The 23,238-nt window shown below is 38.1% G+C and overlaps 1 protein-coding gene across 2 annotated transcripts in view; it reads right to left on the bottom strand.

Moving 5' to 3' along the window:
- Positions 1-23,238, bottom strand: part of ARMC8 (armadillo repeat containing 8) — a 92,307-nt gene that overhangs the window by 68,151 nt on the left and 918 nt on the right. Inside the window, exon 2 of one of the 2 annotated variants that reach the window (XM_019747775.3) lies at positions 5,266-5,342. The exons of the other annotated variant lie outside the window; for it this stretch is intronic. Within the exon in view, the coding sequence (XP_019603334.1) occupies positions 5,266-5,342 (77 nt within the window). The remainder of the gene's footprint in view (positions 1-5,265; positions 5,343-23,238) is intronic. 2 annotated transcript variants of the gene reach the window in all.

Below are 23,238 nucleotides of genomic sequence, written 5' to 3'. Positions count from 1 at the left end.
ACCAGCTCAGAAATGAGGAGTTACTGTATTTAACTCTTTATTTTATCAATATATGATAATAAATCACCAGACATTCTCCAATAATGAAGAGAGCAATTTAATAATTGCATTAATAATAAATGCCCAAATATTTTATGGCATGTTAATAACTTTTTATGTATGTAATCATTCCAAAGAACATCGAAAATGTGTTAAAGCATTGTGGAATATGGTAACAGACAGTTAAGTGGTTTAGAAAAACAAAAAGATACACACACATATACAAATACACAGCTCTTCTTGATATCAAAGTTAATACCACATATACAAACAACTTATCTATCTATATGAAAAAACTATACCAGTTTGATCTAATAATTTCTAAAGAATCTTACCAGACTTTAAACCATAATTCTCTGACAGAATTATTTCAGGATACATAGCTTTAAACTAGTAAGACTCAGAATTACTCCCATTTCATTTTGTATTAAAGGTCATCTTTATGTTTACCTACAACGCTTTTAAAAGTAACTGATTAAAAAGTATTAGAGGATAAATATACCTTTACACACACGTATGTATATTTCTTATTTCTTTATTAGGATATTTCTTTTGAATTACCCTAAAACTTATCCTTTAATTTAAAATTTCTTAAAAACCAAATGCTTCATCATGGGAGCTCGTATCTTTAGCTTATGTAAGAAAATGGAACCTGTCTGTATCCTACTGAAACCAGAGGTACACAATTTCCGGGAAAATCGAATAATCACTACCAAAATAAACTTATTTCATCAGTCCATTAAAATCCTTCAGATGATACTTTTTAGAAACGGATACTTGGCAAAAACCACACAACAATTCTATAGTATCCACAACTGCCTGCCTGAGTTCACCAGAGAGATCCTGGTCTAGTTTCCTGTTTCTATACAGCTTGGAAACCACAAAGCCAGCCATATTTGCTTGTATCATCTTTTGCCTTTCAACATGGGGAATATCAGCACAGGGCCACATAGGTTTATCTGCTGATCTTTTCATGGAGAATCACTAATATAGAAAACAGATCAGGTGCTCTAATTTAGATATGTTAAAAAAAGTTTTTAGGCAGATTTGACTCACATTCTACAAAAACATCTGAAGAGTTCTTCTTCAACTATGAGATTTAACATGGTTGACCTAAAACCACAGAAAGTTCAAGAAAAACAAACAAACCTGTAATTGTTTTCTTTTAAGTCATATGCAGATCTCCTCACTAAAGGAAGCTCAGAATTTGTAATTCAGTATAGTTTATCTGATATACCTACTCTCTGTTGTAGTTGCAAAGGCTATAGTTTATAACCTACACAACTAACCTCCCTGTTCTGTCTGCTCTTATCTTACTCCATATCTAATGATCTTCTATTCACTTATGCATTTGAAATTTTGCTCTGTTGGTACCTGATTCTGTATTTAAACCTTTGATACAACAGGACCATTCAAATTTATGATAAATATTGTACTGCTAACAAAAAAGCTATCTCTAGATAACTCCTCATTTTTTAACAGTTGAAATTAAGCAGTTCTTATGCTTAATAGTATTTTTCAACAAGGTCATGCTCACTAACCAGGTAAAACGGTCCTTTATGATGATATCTACAAAAAGGTCCCTGTATTTATGGGTAGGGCTATGGCTGTAACTCAGCTGAGTACATTACAGACCATGATGAAAATCATTATTCACATTTAATTTCTTCAATTTTGCATTTCCTGTTATGTTTTATGTGTTCACAATCTTTACTGAGAAAAATCAAGCTAATATAGCTAGAAAAATCATAAAACTGGTTGTCTTGTAGCTAAAGCTAATGGTCAATTCTTTTATATCTTTCCAATTGGATATTTCAGATTCGAAGCACATTACTTCAGTCTGTCTTTTCCTTCCCTAAAATTAGTAGGCCACCTTTGGTTGTTTACACTCTGTGGCCACTTCCATTCTACCTACCTATTTTGGTCTAGCAATGGTCTCTGGTTGATTCAGTAGTGACTGTAACATGTATAAAAAGAGTTGGTCAACTCTCTTTTCCTAAACTTCATTTTGGTTCCTTCTTTCCTCTATCAATATGGTATTATTCCAGTATTAGAAAAGGTTACTTAAAAATAAATGTTAAAAATATAATTCACTTATTCTCTTGACTATGTATAATTAATTTTCAGACAGTTCCAAAGGTCAGGAAACAACTGAATCAGAAAGAATAAATATTTCTCTCTGGGGTAAAGGAAGCTTTACCAAAATCATATTACATATACCCCTAGAAGGCCAGCTCTATTCTGACATAAAGTGAAATGATTCCGGGTGATCTGTCCCTTTCAAACTATAAACAGATTTATTTTATTATTGTGAGTAGCAATCACGTTTCTCGGAATGTGTTATCACTCACATTCTCGTCTAAATCAAGAATTCTAGCCCCTCTCCCTCTTCTCCTTCAGTTTGAATTGTTTTATCTGTTTGATATTTTTTATTTGAGTTTTCTTTCTCTTCTTTGAAGAAAATCATCTTATTTTTGAAGTTGTTTTAAATTAGAGATAACACTGATTAACCACAAAGTGCCAATTTGTGGGTATCCACATCTTAATTCTTCCACTAACTTGGCAAGATGGCCAGTATCACGCTCACTTTACAGATGATGAAGTTGAGGTCAAGGACACTAAGTAACTTGCCTAAGTACACAGCTAGGAAAGGACTCCACTAAAAGTGTCAGAACCAGAAATCGAACCTACTACTGTGTGTCCCCGAAAATAAGACCTAGCCGGACCATAGCTCTAATGCATCTATTGGAGCAAAAATTAATGTAAGACAGGGACTTATATTATATTATATTACATAAGACCCGGTCTTACATTATATTAAAATAAGACCAGGTATTATATTAATTTTTGCTCCAAAAGACGCATTAGAGATGATGATCTGGCTAGGTCTTATTTTCGGGGAAACACAGTATTGTCCAACTCCAAAGCCCATACTCTTTCCATTCCACCATTCTTTCACAGAAACCTTTCTTATCTGTCTTAGCTAACAGCTAAGTGTCTAAGACTTGATTTTTTTTAAAGAGGCACTAAGGCTATCAAACTACACCTTAGCTGGTTGTTATAATATGCTTTTCCAATTTTTTAATGCTTTGTTTGATATTTTATCAACTTTCAAGGAGCTAGTGTTCTTTGGTAAATTAAAAATTTCTAAAAATGAAAAGTAACATTCGAATTAGCTACTCGTATCAGATACAACTCAAGATACAAGTACTTTATGTAGAATCCTTGATTGATAAACTTAGCTTTTTTCTTAAACAACCATAGTCACAGTGATAATAAAAAATAATAACATTATTTTCTACGATCATTCACTGAACACTTAATGAGTCTGACATTTCCAACTAAACTATTTATTGAGGAATCTTACTTAAGTGTGTGTGTGTGTGTGTGTGTGTGTGTGTGTGTGTGTGTGTATCAGTAGTGGAGGATAACAAGCAATTTTACAAACACTAAGACTAAAGTAAAGAGTTTATGCAATGAAACTGGCTGCATTTCAGAGGGTTAATCATGATTAAAGACCTGTGAAAACCCTCTGGAATGATTCTCCAGCTTGCTAAGATTCTGAGGGGAGGGTTCTTACCGTGCTATCTGCATCTGAGTTATCACCAGGTTCTTTCTAACAGAGACTGGAGATTTTCAATTAAGACTTTGTGATTAAAGATAAAACCCTTTCCTGAAGCAAACGTCTGGAAATAGGTGGCAACCCAATTCTAAACATGCAGCGTTGCCATTAATTGTCTAGGTGCCTGTAGTGGGTGGGAGGGATTAGGAAGAAAGTATGTCAGAACAGAAGTTAATCTGGGCGATTAGATTAAGTCACCTAGTGATTGCTAAGATTATCAATATACAAAGCTTCTGGCTGTGTGTGTGGAGTGTCTGCCTGTCTAAGGAGGAATATTAAATTAAACCTATCCCCTCAACTAATTTGTGTATGTAGGTACAACCCAAACTGATTTAACAGATGGATTTAATACCACATTTCCTCCCAGTAATAATCAAACTAGTCAAAAGGGGACTGATCAAATCATTATAAAGTCTCCTAGTTAAGGGGACAAAAGCAAGGTTAGCATAAAGAGAACAAGAAATATCATCTCCTGTTTCTGTAAACTGAGAAGATGTGAAGACCAGGTGTCAAGTATCCCCGGTGAGTTTCCATCCAGCTCCCCAACTTCCCTTCCAGCTCAATCTGAATAGTCAAGCAAGCTTATTTATTTTTACCTTGCCTCCACTTTACAAATCCACATCCCCAAGACAACCCTTCTGTAATCACTGCCTTGGCGGGGTAGGGGGTGGGAGGAGGTTGGGGTTTGAATAAGAATTGCAGTTAGTAGAAATTTCTATAAGCAAAGCATCTGACCTAGCCTTGTCTTGGTTGAGCAAGAGTTAAACTGAAGGTATTATTTGGCTGATAACACTAGCAGGGTTAAGAGAATAAGAAAGGAACTGATTTCTGCCTTCACTGCCATCCCAAATGGATCTCATCCTGACCCTTTTTGTGTCCCCCTTACTCTGGACAGAGTTCAGGCCTGTTGGTGCTAGGTGTTTCCCACCCCTATGAGCGGGTCTTAGGCTAGACCTTATTCCTTAGAACCAATGTGTTAAGAGAACGATAATCTGCTCTCGGAGAATCCATCTTTCAAGCAGTTGCAATCTTATCACACCTGTGCCACTTAATTATTTAAAGTATAATCACCTCAGATATGTTGCCTAAAAATGTTTCCTCTTATTAAACACAAGGGAATTTTGAAGAAAAGAAGGGCATTTAGGTTATCAAGAGTTTATTTAAATTTTCTAATGACTGCTTTCTAAATGCTGATATTTAAAACATCACTAGGATATTCAAACCGTAAGAGACAGTCTATGAATTAACCAAAATCAAAACCATAACAAAAACCTATTCTCCCGCCCCTTTCCAAATTATCAAAGATCATCAATTTTATGCTCTTGCTTTTGCTAGGTATTATAAGTCGCAAAAGCATTCTCCAAAGGAAACATTGTTTAAATGTAAAACAAGTATTCTACCAAAAAAATGAAAGTAAGCATGTCAGTTAACAACTACACAGCAGACAATTCTTTCACAATATTAAAGTCATGAATGTTAAGGGTCTTTCCAAAATGGAAGAAAAAAAAGTTATAACTCTGCATTTTCAGAATTATAATATTTGGCAGATTCAAACACGAAAACAAATAAGACTTTTGATAGACTCTTAAATACATACTACTTACATGACACCTTGTAGAACTTTCTGGGGATCAGGGTCAAATAGCCTGTCAACATAGTGGCGACTGCTAGCTGTTACTTCCTAGAAAGTGGGGGGAAAAATTATGACATCTGAAGCCATGCAAATAACAAATTCACAGCATCACCCCAACATCAAATAGCTGTATCATCTAACTTAAGGTAGATGCATTCGAAATTCTATAAAATACTTAAATCATTCTGAGGAAAACTTGTGCCGTAAGATGACATAAATAATAAGATGGGGAAAGAAAGAAGACACCTGGTTCTCACTAAAAACATAACTAGACCATAGGACCTTTGTGGTGAGCCCTGCGAGCTTTGCCAGCAGAGGGACTGAGCCTGAGTGTTAGGACTAGCGAAGTTAATCAAGTGTGGAGGTCACCTACATATGAATAAGAGATGGGCACGTTGCTTCTGTTCAGCACCCACTAAAGGCAGAGAACGTCTGGCTGTCAGCAAGTGAAAAGGGTCAGGACTGTATGGACCGTCTACGAGAAACAGCTTATGTGCAAGAGGAAGACCCTCAGACTGGTGCAAAGTAGCTGCACTGCTAGGAGGCAGACTTATGTAAAAAAGAAAAACAAAAAGAAAGAATTGTCACACTTTCTGTGAGGGAAAAACAATTAATAATTCGAGTGATTTTTCAGGTCCAAAAAAGTTATCTAGTCTGAACTGGCTACGGCTGGGTAGAAGGGAAAGAATCAGAGCATAATGGGCAAGAGGAGACACTTACCTCCTTTTATTTGTAAACTAGAGCTTGCTCTATTATCTTATTTCTTGTAATACTTATTTTGGGGAAGTAATAGTGATTTTTTTTTATATTTAATTTTCAATACTAACATTATTTAAAACAAAGAACATCAGTTTAAGAACCAGAGAAACAGCATTTTTGTCCCTTGCTCTTTCTTTCTGACGCCTTCTGGTACACACTCATGGACAGCTACCTATTAGCAATAAATTACCATAGAGAGGAGGAAACACTTTTGCAGTTTACCCAGAACCCCTGGTGAGGAAAGAGTTAATTGCCAAGAAACAGTGCCAGCTTAAGCTTCTGAGTCATGAAAAATAACTGAAGAAAAGCTACATAATTTCTAATTTCTGACAATACAGTTAATCCAAAATCTAAGCATATTTTCATAGCATGAGCTTGCTACCAAAACATCCTCACAGGCAACTCAAAGACCCACACTTAGTATTTCCTCCATGTATAAAGAACAAACAGTGGCAGCAAAAGCAAAACGAATGAAAATTCTTGTGCCCATGAGGGTACCATTTAAGTACATGCTAACAGGCTCTGGTTTCCTCAAAATAACAGAATCACAGAGTTAGGACTCGATAATTATCTGTCCCAATCCCTTGCTTAACAAATGAGGGATGACCTTTACCCAGATTTCAGATTGTCAAATGTTAAGCAGGGATGTAAACTATACAAATACATCAAGAAATAATATATCAAGAGCAAAATCCAGGGTAAAACTGAGCACAGCATTCCTGTAATAGAAACAGACGAGTTTTGTCAGTCCATTTGAGCACATGTGCTTTCCTGGCTTTCGATCATGGCAAGTTCTTCTGAGCACCTGACCCTTAGCCTCCCTCCGATTTAGGGACTGATCTTTGATTTTACTGCTCCTCCCCACACACCCTCTAACAGCTTCTACATCTCTTGTCTCTCAATGTGGTTTAAAAAAAGGTATTTGGTTTTAAAACCCGTATCTTAAACAACATAAATTTCACCCATTAGTAGCAACTTTCTTAACTGTTCTGTGCCTGGTTCATACAATTTAACAAGCACTGAGTACCTACCATACGTAAGGCACTAGGGAAGTCATTAAAGATTTAATGCCAGTCTCTGCCCACAATAATGCATATTCTATTGCAATTGTGTTTACATATTTATATTCTCCACTTGAATACAAAACAGAAGTATACACATACATCTAAAGGCAGCACTGAGAAGGGAGTTAATAAACCAGGAGAATCAGCGAAGGCTTCTTAGGAGTTGGTTTTGGAAAATAAGTAAGAATGCACAATAGACAAGGAAAGAAAGAGAGAATCAGTGCCCTAATCACAGCCACAGGGCATGTGCAGCCGCACCCATCAGCAAGTATACCAATAGCTGGCATTGAAAGAGGAGGGAAGGTAGAAGTGTAAAATGCAAAAGGCTAACCAACAGGTGGCCCATAATAGTAGAGGTCAGATCGCCTTTTGGTTAAAGTTCTATGCTAGGTGCCAAAAAAGGTAGAAGAGAACGTTAAGTCTGAGCCTTGCATTGAAGGAGCTTACAATCTATAAGAAAGTCAGTCATACACACAAAAAACTAATCCTCTGACCTTCCTAAGTATTAGCAAGCTGAGGAGATATAGCCACTTATTCAATCTTATTTTACTTTGTGCTTTTTCCTAACATATTCATTTGTTTGTATGGGGCAATTCTTATTTCACTGCTTTCCTTTGTAGATCAGCTCACCTCTTTCTCAGCCCTCTTTTCTTTCAAAAAGCATCCTAGAAATGTAAGAACTTGAGAGAGAAGGCAGTTAGTACAAATATTAAATAGGTTGGTCGGGGAAAGCTTCTCTAAGAACATAACATTTGAACAAATTACCTGAAGAAGGCGAAGGAGTAAGTCATGCAGCTATCTGGGAGCAAAGCTTTTTAGGCAAAGAGAATAGCCAATGCAAAGGCTCTGAAATGGGAAGTGTCTGCTGTGATCAAAGAACAGGTCTTTGTATAGCTGGAGCAGAATGAGCAAAGGAGAACGCAGTAGGAGACGCGTCAGAGAAGAGGGGCCAGATGGTAAAAAGCTGTGTGGTCCAATATGACAGCCTCTGGCCTCATATGGCTACTCGGCATTTGAAACGTGGCTAGGAAAGGGATTTAAAAATTTTTTAACTTTAATCAAAATTAAAATTTAAAAACCAACACTGGATTCAGTTATTAAAAAACTCCTAAGAGTGTTTAGAACTACTTGGGTGTGTAAATCTACTTTTTCTGCTGTAAATTTTATGAAACCTAAATACCAAACAAGTATTTCCAATCAAAATTCAGTATCCAAAATGTGTAAAAGACACACCAGATTTTGAAGATTTTATATAAAAAAGCAAAATAATTTCATTAATAATTCCTTACATAGATTACATGTTGAAATAATACTTTGATGTATCAGTTTAAATAAGATATTAACATTGATTTCATCTTTTTTTACTTCTATATCATGGCTGCTGAAAAATTTAAAATTACATTGCCCAGAGCTGGTATAGAGAGAGCCTTGTTGGTCACGGTAAGGATTTTGATTTTTATGGTAAAGTTTGGAAAAACAGAAATATGATCTGACTTGTTTTAAAAGGATCACTCTAGTTGCAATTTTAGGAACAGGCAAATGTATGGAGAGGGGCTAGAGGCCAAAAGCAGGGATACTCCGTAGGGGCTATTTCTATAACCAGAAATGCTGTTATTTCAGAAGGATGACGGTAGCCTGGACGAGGGCAAGGGTTTTGGAGGCAGTAAGATTCTCTCAGATTCCAAATAAAAGTCGAAGTTGAAATGACTGTCAAATTGGATATGCAGTCAGACTAGATGCGGGCTGTAAAAGAAGAGAGGAGCCAAGGGTAACACTTAAGGTTTTTGCTGAGCATCTAGAAAGACTGAGTTGCCAGTTAATGAGATGAGGAAGACCGTGGGCGATGCAGGTTTGAGTGAGAAGATCAAAAGTTCAGTTTGAGAACATGTTAAGATCGAGAATTTGGAGACATTCAAGTGAGAATGTCAAGTTGGCAATTGGATATGTAAGTCTAGAGCTTAGGAGAGAGCTGCGGGACAGAGAAACAGGCAGCTGTTTAAAACAAGGCCTGAAGACCGAACTCGAACAAGCGTTCCATGCGGTGGAAAGAAACTCAAGAAGCCAAATCAGAGAATGTTTCAAGGAGGGAATAATCACACATGCCAAATCCTACTACTGTGTAGCATAATATGATGGCCAAGACCTGACCAGTGACTTTAGGAATACGGAGGTCATCGTTGGTGATCGTGATGCTAGCAGTACAGGCAGAGTGGTGGGGCCAAAGCCTGCTTGGAGAGGGTTTAAGAGAGAATGGGAAAAGAGGAATTAGAAAAGGTAAATATAGCCAGCTCTTTCAAGGACTTTCATTGTAAAGGGGAGTGAGGGAATAGAATACCGTAGTACCGTATTTCCCTGAAAATAAGACCTAACTGGAAAATACGCCCTAGCATGATTTTTCAGGATGACATCCCCTGAACAGAAGCCCTAATGCGTCTTTTGGAGCAAAACTTAATATAAAACCTGGTCTCATTTTTGGGGAAACACAGTAGCTAGAGGGAGAAGTGGAGTCAGGAGAGTTTTTTTTTTTAAAGACTGAATAAATTAGAGCATGCTTATTCATTGATGGAAACTTTTTTAATAGAGGAGAAAAATGGATGCTGCACTGGGGCAGGGGGAGAACTTCCGAAACAATGTTCACGAATAATTGAGGGGGAATGGGATTTACGACCAAGTAGAGCATGGAAAGTACAATAACCACAAGGAATTAATTTAGGTGGATATGACAGTGAGAGCTTTTTAGACATTTTAATTATTTCTATCTTTTGAGAGTAAAAATGGCAGCAGTGGAGGTGGGGGGTGGTAAAGGTTGGCAGTTTGAAGAATGAGGAGAAGGAATAAGACAACTGAACGGGCCAGGAAAATGTACCAGAACTGCCAGGCAGCACTAACCCTCCTGAGGTTGGTAATTATGAATCTAAAGTGAGACCAAGTAAGCATGGCTTTCCTCCAGGTACATTAAAGTGTACAGAAGTGGGCATGAAAAAGAGAGTCAGATCTCAACAGGGTTGGCACTTCACCAGACAAAGCCAGAGGAAGGGGGTCAGCTCAGTTGAGGAGGTAAGCAAGGTTGTGATGAGGATGGGCCTATTGAAGGCCAATGAAAGTTGCAGAATTAATATACGTACTATAGGGAACAGAGGGCTTGAAAGATTGTTGGCACTGGGGTCAAAGAAGGCATGGTTTGAGAGGACAGGAGATGGTAGCTAGGATGTTTGCAATTGCAATTATGGAGGGATTTTAGTTATCAGTAAGGTCAAAATCTAGGAAATAACTACGAAGAAGTGCCTCATGGCAGGACAGAGAATATGATCATTGGGGAAGTCTAGAAAGTTTTAGAAAGATTATCTATGTACATCACAAAATGTCCATAAGTGAACACCGAAACAGTGCTAGAAAAGTGACCATGAACTAGGAGCTAAAATCTTAAAGAAATAAGGGGGAATGATCCAGGGGTTCCATAGATGAATACAACCAGGTAGGCTGATGAGATTCAGAGGTGGGGTGTTGTAAAAAGGCCGGGGGCGGGGGCAGTCTGAAAAGCACAAGGAGGAACAAGGCTCTGTCTCCACCTGTAGATCAAGTGATATGAGGGAAACGGGAAGGAAAAGAGCTACCAGCTGAGAAGACTGCAGGAGAAAGACTTCAGCAGGCAAAAAGGTCAGTTGAGTATAAAACACATGAAGGTACCGTTGAGAGAAGAGACTGTGGATAAAAGAAACTCGTGAAAGCAGCGAGAATGGCAATGGATCTGGATACAAAAGTCAACGGGCAGAGTCATGTGAGCATGAGGAATGACCCAGAGCCCTGGACTTCTTGTGGCGGTTACTGTAAACAGAGACGGAGGGATTGATCCTGATGACCTCCTCAAGAGGAAGAATGGGAGCGAGGCCATGATACGGGGAGACATGGGCGTGGAGAGAATTCGGGGGTCTTCTTCATTAGTGCCAACAACAGTGTGGATGCTGGGGAGGGGCAGTGTGATCCGGCCACTTATTATTTATTCCAGAAATACGAGAAGCACGGAGGTTTCTTCTTCCCTTCTCCCCACAGCAAGGCAAGGAGGGTTTCTGATGTTCTGACCTTTCAAGATGTGGTTTTACCTTCACTTCAAAACACCAGTGCCCTTTTAAATTACTTTGTGTAGCTTCCAGTCGCTGGACGCCGGTGGGTACATGGTGATTCCTCCACTTTCCCAACCAACAGAGTATGTCAAGCAGCCACGCTAAAGCTCAGTGTACAGTCTGCGCCCATGAAAAAGAGCAAAACTAGCTGGGGTCACACTATGACCTCCATCCGCCTTTTGGAACAAGGTTTCAAACAAATGACCTAGCAAGTCTTCAAAATCTGGCTCGGAACTCATTTTACACATTCAAAGCTGCAGTACAGCCACTGCAAATGTATGTATTAAAAACCTGTGACACACTGTTCCCCAGTAAAGTCCTGTTCCCCTTCCCCTAATAAAATCTTTAAAAAAACAAAACTAAAAAAACCCTGTGACATTTTATGCTTACTAGTACCCCCCAAATTATACTATGTGAAAATGTACATGGATCCCTTCAGCAGAAAGTCTGTAGACACCAAATTTGTGAATTAGAGTTAATTCTAAGAACTGAATTGAATCTCCTGTGAGTACAAATAGGTACTGATGAAAGAAAAGGAAAGAAAAGAAAAAGAAAGAAGAGAGAAAGAAAAGCTTAAGCACATAATTTCTTGCAGGAAAACAAAAACAGAAACAGGTTATGAGTTGCATTCCATTGTGAAGTATTATACAGAAGCAATGTCCCTTTTATTAGGGTGACCATCTGTGACAGGCAGCCTCTGGAATGGTCCCCAATGATCCCATCTCCTGGCATTCAAGCCCACTGTAATGTCTCCCCTCGAGTAAAGACTAGAAGTAGTGGCTTGATTCTAGCAAATATGGAGAATGCAGCAGAGGTGATGGGAAGTCATTTCAGTTCCCTCTTCCTCTCTCCCTCTCTCTTTGTCCCCTCCCCTGAATGTGTGTGCACACACACAGTGAAAAGCCAGCTTCCACGCTGTGAGTTGCCCTATGAAGAAGCCCACATGACACGGAACTGAGGCTCCTGGCCAAGAGCCAACAAAGAAATGAGGCCCTCAGTCCAACAGCCCACATGTGACTAAGTCCTGCCAATAACCATGTGACTGAACTTGGAAACGGATTCTACCTCAATTGAGCCTTCAGGTGAGACGTGGCTCCTGCTGACACCTGACTACAACCTCACAGGGGACGTTGGGACAGAGGTACCAGCTAAGCCACACCTGAATTCCTGACCTACAGAAACCAGGAGATAATAAACATTTTAAGCAGCTAAGTAACTGAGGAGAAATACATGTGTTCAACAGAAGTTTTGGGATGAAATGATGAGTTTATTAGACAATGAACAATGACACTTTAAATATTAAGAAAATATTGAACTATTTTTTTATTTCGTGAAAGTCTTGCTCTATGTATATGTCATTAATATATAACGTTCTTTACTTCTAATACTCTCAGGTATTGTGTGGTAGGAAGAACAAATAATTTGGCATTTCTTAAGACTGGGATTTGAGTCCTAGTTCTACCACTTACAAGCTTGTGACTTAGGGCAAAAATAAAACTCTGAGACTGTTTCTTCAATTATAAAATGGTGACGTTACCACAGAGCTCACTCAGAGTGTGGGTCAAATGAGATGACAGGAGGAAAACCCCTTGTAAACTGTAGAAGTACCATACAAATACTGATTTCAGAGAATTTCTATTTTTGTACAAAAAAGAAAATTGCTTTAAGTGCACTGATGCCCCTCTTGGTTATTCACATTCATCTTCATGATTAAGGCCTAATTATTCAGACAAAAATACCTTTTCTCACCTAATAACAGCTTTTTCTCAGAGCAAGCTAAGTACTTAGCAAGAAATAAATATGCATATGAGTGCTGAACTTAAAAATCTAAACTTTTCATTACTTGAGATTTTTTTAAAAATCACTAAAAACGTATAAAGTAATAATTTGTGCAGTTTTTATCACTAACTTTAAATGTTACACCGTGGACACAGAAAAAGTATAAGATCACAATTAAGAATACCAATGTATACAGTTCAAGGAGTAATTGTTTATTTTATAGTGGTCTCTCTCCCATACAACCGACCCAGAAAGAAAAGGTAGACAGATAACAAATATTTTTACAATACATGACACTTGTTTAGTATGTTTAGTTTACAAGGCAATTTCATATCTATTTTCTCAATTAATTAATATGCTCTTGAGAAATTAAAATATAATTCTCAAGGGGAAATTATGACCCCTAAAACAATGAATATTTAAACTAATGATTGGTAACCAAAATGTAACATGTTAATTATTCCGCAAACTACTAGAACTTCAAAAGAAAATTGTGCATAATGTTCATTCAGTGCTGTCAGAGAACATCTTGGTTTGGGGGAGACATGAAACAAACACAAGTAAAAAAAATGGATATTTGAACTCATAAAGATTCAGTTTAAAACCTATTTCAGGCTGAAATTCAACATGTGAATATCTTTAATTTACCAGGTAGTATGCTAGGTGCTGGTAATAGATAAGATAGATTCCTTTACCCTCAAGGCGTTCACAGCACAGGAAGGAAGATATGTAAGCAAGTTACAAGGGTAACTTGTAACACATGATAAGTATAACCAGAAAAGTGGACACAAGATTAATAATGGAAGGTGGTGGCTAAGCAGTGAGGAAAGACTAATATTAATTTGCCAATGGGAGGGGGATAAAAAGACAAATACTCTAGGTGGAAAGTATAACACATGCAAAAGAGAATTCTGAAGCAATGCAGTATGTTTGAAAAATGCAGTTTAGTATTATGATATAGTGTGCACTTGGAAATACAAAACAAAGCTGAAGCTGTACTCTTATTCAGCCAGTCAATAAATATTCAAACAGCTATGGTGGCTCTGTTCTAGGCAATGAACAAGGACACTCCTGCCCCCAAAAAGCCCACCTTTGCAGAGCTTACATTTCAGCAAGGGGAGAAAGACAAAAAGCAATAAACATAATAAATAATATAGACTAAGAGGCTATACATGCTATGGGGAAAATGTCTAACAGCACATTTTATTTCCACATCCTTATACCAGACACTGTCACAAGCTAGGGGAAAGAAGTGCAGCAGAGAAAGAGACACACATACCATTCAGAAAGTCCCCTGCTCACAGCAGTCCTAACCGGGCACTGCGCTACTCCGTAAGGTATGTTCTATAAATTCATGGAAGTGCCTTTGCTGTCAAAATGCCATCAGGTCCTGCTGATATCTAGTGGGCAAGGACTAAGGGTGCCAGATGCTCTGCGAGGCATGGGACAACTGGCCCATATCCCAAAACACTTTCCACTAGGCAGTCATATAGGCAAGAAACCCATTTTTAATTATCTGAGACTAGAATCTAGCTCTATTTTACATATAAACACAAAATATGTTTTGTACCTTTATAATACAATTTTCCAAGAATACAACTCCCATATAAATAAAGAAAAGGTATACTTTGACCTGCTAGGACCTTTACTTTTTGACTTCCTTTCAGAAAGTCACATTAAAAAAAACCCAAAAAACACTTAAGTAACCATTACAACATAACTAAGTCAGTCGCAGTGTAACAGTCACATCCATAGCCAAACTTGCACATGTATCACTACTTTATTACTTCTTTTTAGAATCTTCATGTCTGAGTATTTACTTCTTTAAATGATATATATTAGTTTCCTGCTCTCTCTTAATACAGTTGGGGCGTTACACCAACTCTTTAAACGTTACATGTGAGGACAGTTATCTTACCTATGGATTCCACTTCAGGATAGCCAGGCAGATCCTACAAAAGGTGTTACGTCTGGCAGAGTTGAGAACCACTAACTAAAACAGCCAATGTTCCAGTCAACAGGGAGCCCCAGAAACTATTCCCCATCCCCCAAACAATTTGAAACCAAAATTGGATTTTCTGATGTCTCCCAAACTCTCAGTCCAAAAAAACGCTTCCTTTTGTCACTTTGATAATTTTCTGAAATGCCAGACAAATGGCTTAGATCAGACACAAATTCAAGTTATTCATTATAAAGCCCAGGAACATTTCATGTGTTTGTATTTACTTCTCAAGAGATTAGGGCTGCCACAGTCCAGAATATCAGCTGTCAATACTTTAATATCAGCATTTTATTTAACTGTGCCTTAATTTCAAATTATATGTCCTCCCCTTTGTTTATGGTGAGATAAACTCACAAAATCCTAAATACTGATGCCTCACTGTTGGAAGAGTTCTGGTGAAACGCCGTATTTCTCTGCCAGAGCATTTATTTCACATTTATTTTAAACAAAAGTAACTCCTACATAATTCTTTCCTAATTTTGAGGGAAAATATCTGGAACAATACAAAAAGGATAACATCATCGACAAAGACTAACTTGTTCCTTGTGGACAGCTATCATGACCTTCCAATGTATTCCAAAATTCCCACTCGCCTCCCAAAGGAAGAAAAATCAGAAGAAAATGCACAAGTATTATTTAAAACCCAAGATTTTGGTGGGCTTTTTTGTTTTGCTTTCTTTTACTTTTTGTATTCTGGTAAACGTCTGGCCAAATTATGACTCAATTAGATGCTCATTAAATTTTTTCAGACCCATCACACAGTATTTTTGCAACTATTTTTATCCCCCCCCCTTTTTTTTTAATCATGAATTCACTTTTTGGTGTTTCTAGAGGTTCACGGCATCCTCCTGCCCCAAATTAATCAAAGCCCTGCTTTTCTGCAGCCTCTAGCAAGTTTGAAAAGTTTATAAAAACACACTGCACAGTTTAGCTGGGTCCCATCAGTATAGAATGCAACGTACTTAATGACAACCAATATTCCCAGAATATAATCTGCTTTAATTTCACAAACACAATTATGAAAATACTTAAATATATAATTTTAAAATTAATCTTCTTGGATAAGAGGCAATCCTGACCTCTCAATAAATAATTAAGACTGAAAATCAGGCTTTACATGATAACATATTTTAAAGTAAATAGTAAATAAATCAGTGCTCACAAAATAAGATTCTGGTAAGGTTGTGCACACAATTTTTTAAAATTTAGGTGTCTGGAAATCTGACTCTGACACTTTATATAATAGCATATGACAGTGGGCAAGTCAGCCTCTCTGGATCTGTTTTCCCCAATTAAAAAAAAATGCCAAGAATGAACTAGAGATTATCTGCAGGTTTCTTCCAGGCAAAGATTCCATAATTTTACACTCACACAAAGGGGGATCTTTCTTTCATAATAGAAAAACCAGACACCATTAGATTTAAAGGTGTATAAAGAATAGCCTTTTCTTTTTCTGTAATGAGGTTTTTTAAGTAATGAAATATTAATATAGGCCTTGTATAATATCAACAATTGCTACAAACATGCTTTTGTGGTCACAAGAACTGAACGCAATTTAGCATTCATGCTTCTTTCTAATCACGGATTGCAACGTTTATCCTTTTAAAGTATGGTACAAATCACAAAGAGCTCTATGGACCTAGATGACCTTTAAGGTTCCCTCTCACTATGAAATTCTATTCGTTTACTCTTCAGTGTAGATGGAAATGTCTGAAAACTGAGGGCCAAGAAGAGATGCCTCCAGATAGAATAAATGAACTAAGTAAGAATCTATGGTGAAAAACAGTATAATCTGGAAGTCCAAGAGAGCCAGAACCATCTTACAGCAGTGACAAGAGTTGTGAGAAGTCTTACAAAGATGGAGATACTCCCTGCGTTGGCTGAGGTTCATTTAAATGCCTCCCAAGATGATAATATAGCCCAAGAAATCTAACAGAATGCATTCAAATGCCGACTTTTCAATCCTGACATAACAGAGTGAGGCTATTCAGATATGGGTATGGTGTTGTCTTGGACCGTAAGTTTAAATTATTATTCATGATTTCAATCACGTAATGACTTAGAGATCCTGAGTACCATCTTTCATGGTATACCTCAGTAGTATTGTCCAGACAGACTAGCTGCCTCCTGATGAAAAACAGCCTTATTTGCATCAGAGTCTTAGAGGCAGTAAGCGTCCTTGCCTTGGAGCTATCCATGGTGCTTGACTTAGACTCAGCCCACCACTTCCAGCAATTGGTGTATTAGCTTTCCCGTTAGAGTACCACTCAGGATCTGCCTGATCCATCATCCACATTGTGGCCTGTGACAATCACGTCAATATTATGAGCCACTTGTGTCTCCATCTACTCCACTGTGCCTGTGCCCAGACCCACAATGCCTTACTTTGTCCTATCTTGCATCTCCAGCTAACCTAGCTCTGCCTCCCAGGCCTGCTACACAGAGCCCAATACATCTTATGGAAGATCACTAACATACTCTGGGCAAAGATTGTTGTTCTTCATAGCCAAGTCCTCCTCATGATACCTTACGTAAGTTTTAAAGCTGTACTGTTACAATTTTTACTATTCCAAAATGATTTTAAGTGACTTTAAAATTTTCCTGTATGTGTTTTTGTGATTGACTTTGGGATGAGTAGAGAATAGGAATTATTAACTCAAGATGATGTGTGAGTTTCAGGGAATCCATGAACTCCTTGAAATTATGTGATTCTTTAGGTAAATGCATGTTTTTCTGGGAAATGGGATGTTGAGACTGCTATCTTTGAAAGGTTAAGAACCAGGGCGGCTGGATGGCTCAGTTGGTTAGAGCAGGAGCTCTCAACAACAAGGTCGCCAGTCCAATTCCGGCATGGGATGATGGGCTGCACCCCCTGCAACTAAGATTGAAAACGGCGACTGGACCTGGAGCTGAGCTGCGCCCTCCACAATTAGATGAAGGGTAACGACTTGGAGCTGATGGGCCCTGGAGAAACACTGTTCCCCAATATTCCCCAATAAAATTAAAAAAAAAGGTTAAGAACCACTGATAAATATGCCAATGACTCCCAAATAACATCGCCCCACTTGTAAGCACTAGACCTTGTATCTGTGGTGTCATAAATATGTCGGGTCTTTGTCCCAGTTCTTGGCACACAGCTCATAAAACCCTTGGAATTCCCTCAGTGATGAGAGTGTTTTTGGTCATTCATAAGGAGCCCCTTTGTGAGCACAGCAGGTTAATGCTAATGAATGAAGAGGCTGGACAGCCTCAGGATGGGACTCATCACCAGAAAAGACCAAGTGATTAGAGGGCTGGAACTTTCTGTCCCACCTACCAACCCCTGGGAAAGGGAAGAGTGGGGGAGGCTGGAGATTAAAGGTCTATAAAAAGACCTCTTTAATAAAATTTGATGAGCTTCCAAGTGGGTAAATGCACCCATGTGCCAGGAGGGTGGCACACCCCCATTTCACAGGGACAGAAGTTCCTGTACTTGTGACCCTCCCAGATCTTGTCACATGTACCTCTTCATCTGGCTGTTCATCTGTATCCTTTTAATATCCTTTATAATAAATTGGTAAGTAAATGTTTTCCTGAGCTTTCTGAAGGGTTCCAACAAATGATGGAACCCGAGGAGGGAGCCATGGTTGGTCAGAGGTACAGACTTGCAACTGGGGTCTGAAGCAGAGACAATATTGCAGGACTGAGTCCTTACCCTGTGGGATCTGACATTACCTCCAAGTAGACAGTGTCCAAATTGAGTTAAATCGCAGGCTATCCAGCTAGTATCCACAGAGAACTGGAGAACAGCTTGGTATGGAAAACAATCCAGAATATCCAAGTGCCTACTGAACGCCTCTAAGTGGATGTCCAGGAAACACTTCAAACTCCGCATGTCCAAAATAAAACTCGTTTTTCCTCCTTACTCCCCTAAGATAGTCTTCTCCTAATCCTCACCATCTCAGTAGATGATACCATCTAGTTGTAAAGGTAAAAATCTCGTGAATCATGCTTGATCATGATCATGACTCTTTCCTGTTCCTTATTCCCCTTATCCAATCAGTCACTACTTAAAACTTTTCGAAAGCCTAATAAATTCTTAAAACACTCCTAAAGCAAAAGACTCATGTGTTCTGTAATCATTTTCCAGGCGGTAAAGATCTCTATATATTAACAGATCCTACAGACTGGAAATTCTTCCCACTGGACCAAAACTTATCATTTGTAATAGAAAGTATGAAGTCTCATAATTCCCCTTCCCTCAAGAACTGTATTATGAATGTGCCAGAAAATAAAGGTCATTCTTTATTCTTTTGATTTTATGGAATGAGATCAAAACAGTTTTCCTTTATCAAAGAGACAAGCGGAGGCTGTTTCTGCAAAACAGCTCTTATTTGGAATACCTTTCATTCCTATCTAAATGGTCCCAAGGATCATAGTAACACTGCTCAGTGAAGGCAGCTGTTCTCCAATTTCCAAAAAGTAACAGGAAATTTTCCTTTGTTAATAATTCCATATCTTTACCCAGAAACCAACATGACAGATGGCACTGCAAAATAATTGCCAAATCAGAAATAAAAAAGATACAAGTCAAAAATCACTGAAATTCCTGGCCCCCGGCACTGTTTTAACATTCTCAATGAGAAGGAGAGGAGATAGGAAGGCTAGATCTCTCCAAGAGAAATCGAAAGACCCTACACAAAGGCATTTCTAATTCTTGGTAAAGCTTAGATGTCTTGAGCACTCACTGTCTGAACTCAGGTGGCAATCTTTCCTTAGAGAGACAGCAAGACGTCCTGAAATGTACAACGAGCATCTCCTGCTCTTCACACATTGCCAGTGCAGATTAGGAAGTTCATACTGATTAATTTATTTTAGGATCCCCTCCAGACATACCCTCTGCTTATTGGTGCCTTGTAAAGTGAACTAATGGCAAACAATCAAGAGATGCTGAATTCATGCTTATAGGATAGTTGGGCTTAACTTCTACCTATTGTCAGTTGTCTATGTAAGAGAACAATTAATTTGCAGCTTGAGGCCAACAAAATAGACTAGTTCTGTATCTTGACTGTGGTGGTGGTTATACAAATATACATGTGATAAAATGATACGTACCTATACACATACTTATACCAATATTAATTCCCTGGCTTCGATATTGTACTATAGTTATATAAAATGTAACCAGTGGAGGACACTGGGTGAAGTATACACAGGAATCTCTCTGCAACTTCCTGTGACTCTGTAATTATTTCAAAATAAAAAGTTTTTAAAAATGCAATTGATGTAAAAATCATCCAACAGTTTGGGAAACATGAGAGAATTTATAAATTTGTTGAAAGGGTGATGTAACACTAAGTGCACACCAAAGGAGGATAATGGGTGATCATGGTGCAGCCTGGAAAGAGCTGGAGTTTGTCCAACTCCCCAAAATATAGTCCAATCAAACATTTATTGAGTACATAGTACATGAGGACAGTGATATAAATAGTAGCGGGATTAAGAAAAATAAGTTAATTTACTCTCTAAGTAGATAGAATAACTATTAAAGGCCTAAGAGCCTCTGAAAAAGCAGTTCCCTTTGCTTTTAGAAAAATAGAATGCTCTTCTATTTTTCTAGTTAATTCTTAATCATCCTTAACTGTCAGCTCATTGTCACATCTTCAGGGAAACCCTCCCTAACCTCACTGCCCTCCACCGTAGATCATATTCCCCTATTACATGCTTATAACAGCACCCTATATTTTTCATTCATAACACTAACTGCCATTCATAAACAAAGAACTGTGTGACCATTTGATAACTACTTCTCCTATTAGGCTAAAATCTCCAAAAGGGCAGAGACAGGTCTGTGTAGCTCGCCACTGTATTCCCAAACCCAATGCCATGCAAATGACAGAAGCTCAAAGCATATCACGTTAATAAATCTATACAAAGCTATAATTCTTATGTACAAACAAGCAGGCTGACAATAAGAGTTACTGGGGTTTGGATGAACCCTAGATCACTTCAACTTGAGAAAGCCAGTTTACAAGGGATAGAAGGTCCATAGAGAGGATAAAGAATCTTACATCCGAAGCTGAGAATGAAATGTCAGCCCTTCAGCAATAAAAACCCATTAAAAAACTGAAAAAGGGCATGGCATGTCCAGTGTGTTCTACAGAAAAATTAATGTGGAGAATGAACTTGAACTGAGAGGGTAAGATCCTCGAGGCAGTAAAATATACTTGCAAGGACCCTGTGGTAATGCAGGCACAAAATGATAATGTTCTGAATGAGAGGGTGACCATGGGAACAGACAGATGTGAGAGACACCAAGAGTAACGAGCTAACAGAATTTAAGGACTGATTAGATACAGGGGCATGAAAAAGGGAAAGAGCCAGAGATAATTCAAGGGCTTTACAGTACGTTATCAGTTAAAGATACTGTGTTTCCCCGAAAATAAGACCTAGCCAGATAATCAGCTCTAATGCGTCTTTTGGAGCAAAAATTAATATAAGACCCAGACTCATATTATAGCCGGTCTTATAATAAAATAAAACCGGGTCTTATATTAATTTTTGCTCCAAAAGATGCATTTGAGCTGATTGTCCGGCTAGGTCTTATTTTCAGGGAAACACGGTAGTACCATTAACAGAAATGGGAAGTCATGACTAAGTCTTCTTAGGAGATGCAATGTGCTTTGTTGAAAGTGATGGATAACATCCAAACAACTGAAGACGTGAGATTAGATGGACGAAAGTCAAGGCTTGCAATGTACATGTGTGAGTTGATCACAGTTATGGTCACAAGAGTGAATGAGACCACTCAGAAGGAAGAACCTATAACAGGCCTTGAATAAAAACCCTTCAAAAACCGTTTGATTTGCCCCTCACACGAATTACGTTGAGCAAGCGAGTCATTCAGACTGTGACGCTCCCTGAAGGGCATATCTGATCTCATCCTTGCATTCCCTAAAGTATATGTTACAGGGTGTTGTACATAACTGGTGCACAATAAGTAGCCTATTAAAGGAATCAATTATTTTAAAGATAATTTGATTAGTATGTCCTGTTCCACTTGCACGTTTAGTTTCAAAAAGTGACGCCCTGGGCAGTACTTTGAAATGAACAGGATTCACTTTAAATTAGTATAATGAGTGAGTTTTAAATCATTTATCCAAAGCTCTGATTTCTTAAGGCTCTAGGACTGAAGAATGAACAGACCAGACTTTTGGACTGTAAAAACTTAAAAAAAATAATAATAATAATAATGAAGCCCCCAATGAGACGAGGGCTAAAGCAAATCCCCACTAGAAGTAGGGAATACTCTTCAAGAAATTTTTTAATAAAATTAAACAGGAAATATTATTTACTGAAGGCATGAAACAATCAAAATTTTCAATTGTATGCACATACAAGTTAACAATATACAAAAATTAAAGAAGCTTCAGGTGAAATAAAAGACAAAGGAAGTAAAAGGGAACTGAGAACAGTCAAGACACGTACTTTCTTTAAAAATGAGGGGAAAGTCGTTGGCCTGCTCTCCCACAGAACATTCCTGGCTATTGTAGTCAGAGGTGGAGTAATCGGCTAATCTGATTCAATACTTAGGTGAACAGTATTTCCCTAGTTGCAGTTTAAAAATAAGAAAAAGGACTGCTAAAGTGGATTAGGAGACAAATTTATTGACAGCTCCCTCCCCAATTAAATTATCAAGGTTGCAGTACACCAAAATGCTCTAACCCTGAATGATAAACAAATATCCTAGGTGCTTCCAGATATCTGAGTGTGTTTGTGGGAGAAGTTAGGGAAGAGAAAAGAAACCAGCTGGAGTCACAGACCCTAAGAATCTGACTAGTCGTCTGTAATCCAACTACCACCTCATTATCAGACTGGTTCTTCCAGAAGTCTAAAAGATGGTCAACTAGTGTTTGCCTGCTTGTTTCCAGCAATAGCAAATGGACCGTTGGTAAACGGACCATTCAGAGTTGGATGGATCTAATTTGTTCCAAAACCCTTCCAAGTTATCGCCCAGTAACTTTCACCTCTCCTACTGGTTCTCTCAAGAGTAACATAGTGAAAGTCCTGTTTTGTTTTTATTTTTTACGCTAGGGAAAAAAAAACAACAACAACAAAAACTAGGTATTACTTCCTGGCATGTCAATACGTTCTCTTCTTTCAATAGTAGGAAAATTTGATCTGGTTTTTCAACGTCTGACTCCCCATTAAAAAAAAAAAAAAGAAAAAAGAAAGAAAGA

The sequence above is a fragment of the Rhinolophus sinicus genome, chromosome 5, assembly GCF_057876585.1.
Source record: "Rhinolophus sinicus isolate RSI-liver-muscle chromosome 5, RSI-T2T, whole genome shotgun sequence".
Classification (NCBI taxonomy): domain Eukaryota; kingdom Metazoa; phylum Chordata; class Mammalia; order Chiroptera; family Rhinolophidae; genus Rhinolophus; species Rhinolophus sinicus.
The sequence above is the reverse complement of the archived record's forward strand: the minus strand, read 5'-3'. Positions and strand labels throughout refer to the sequence as shown.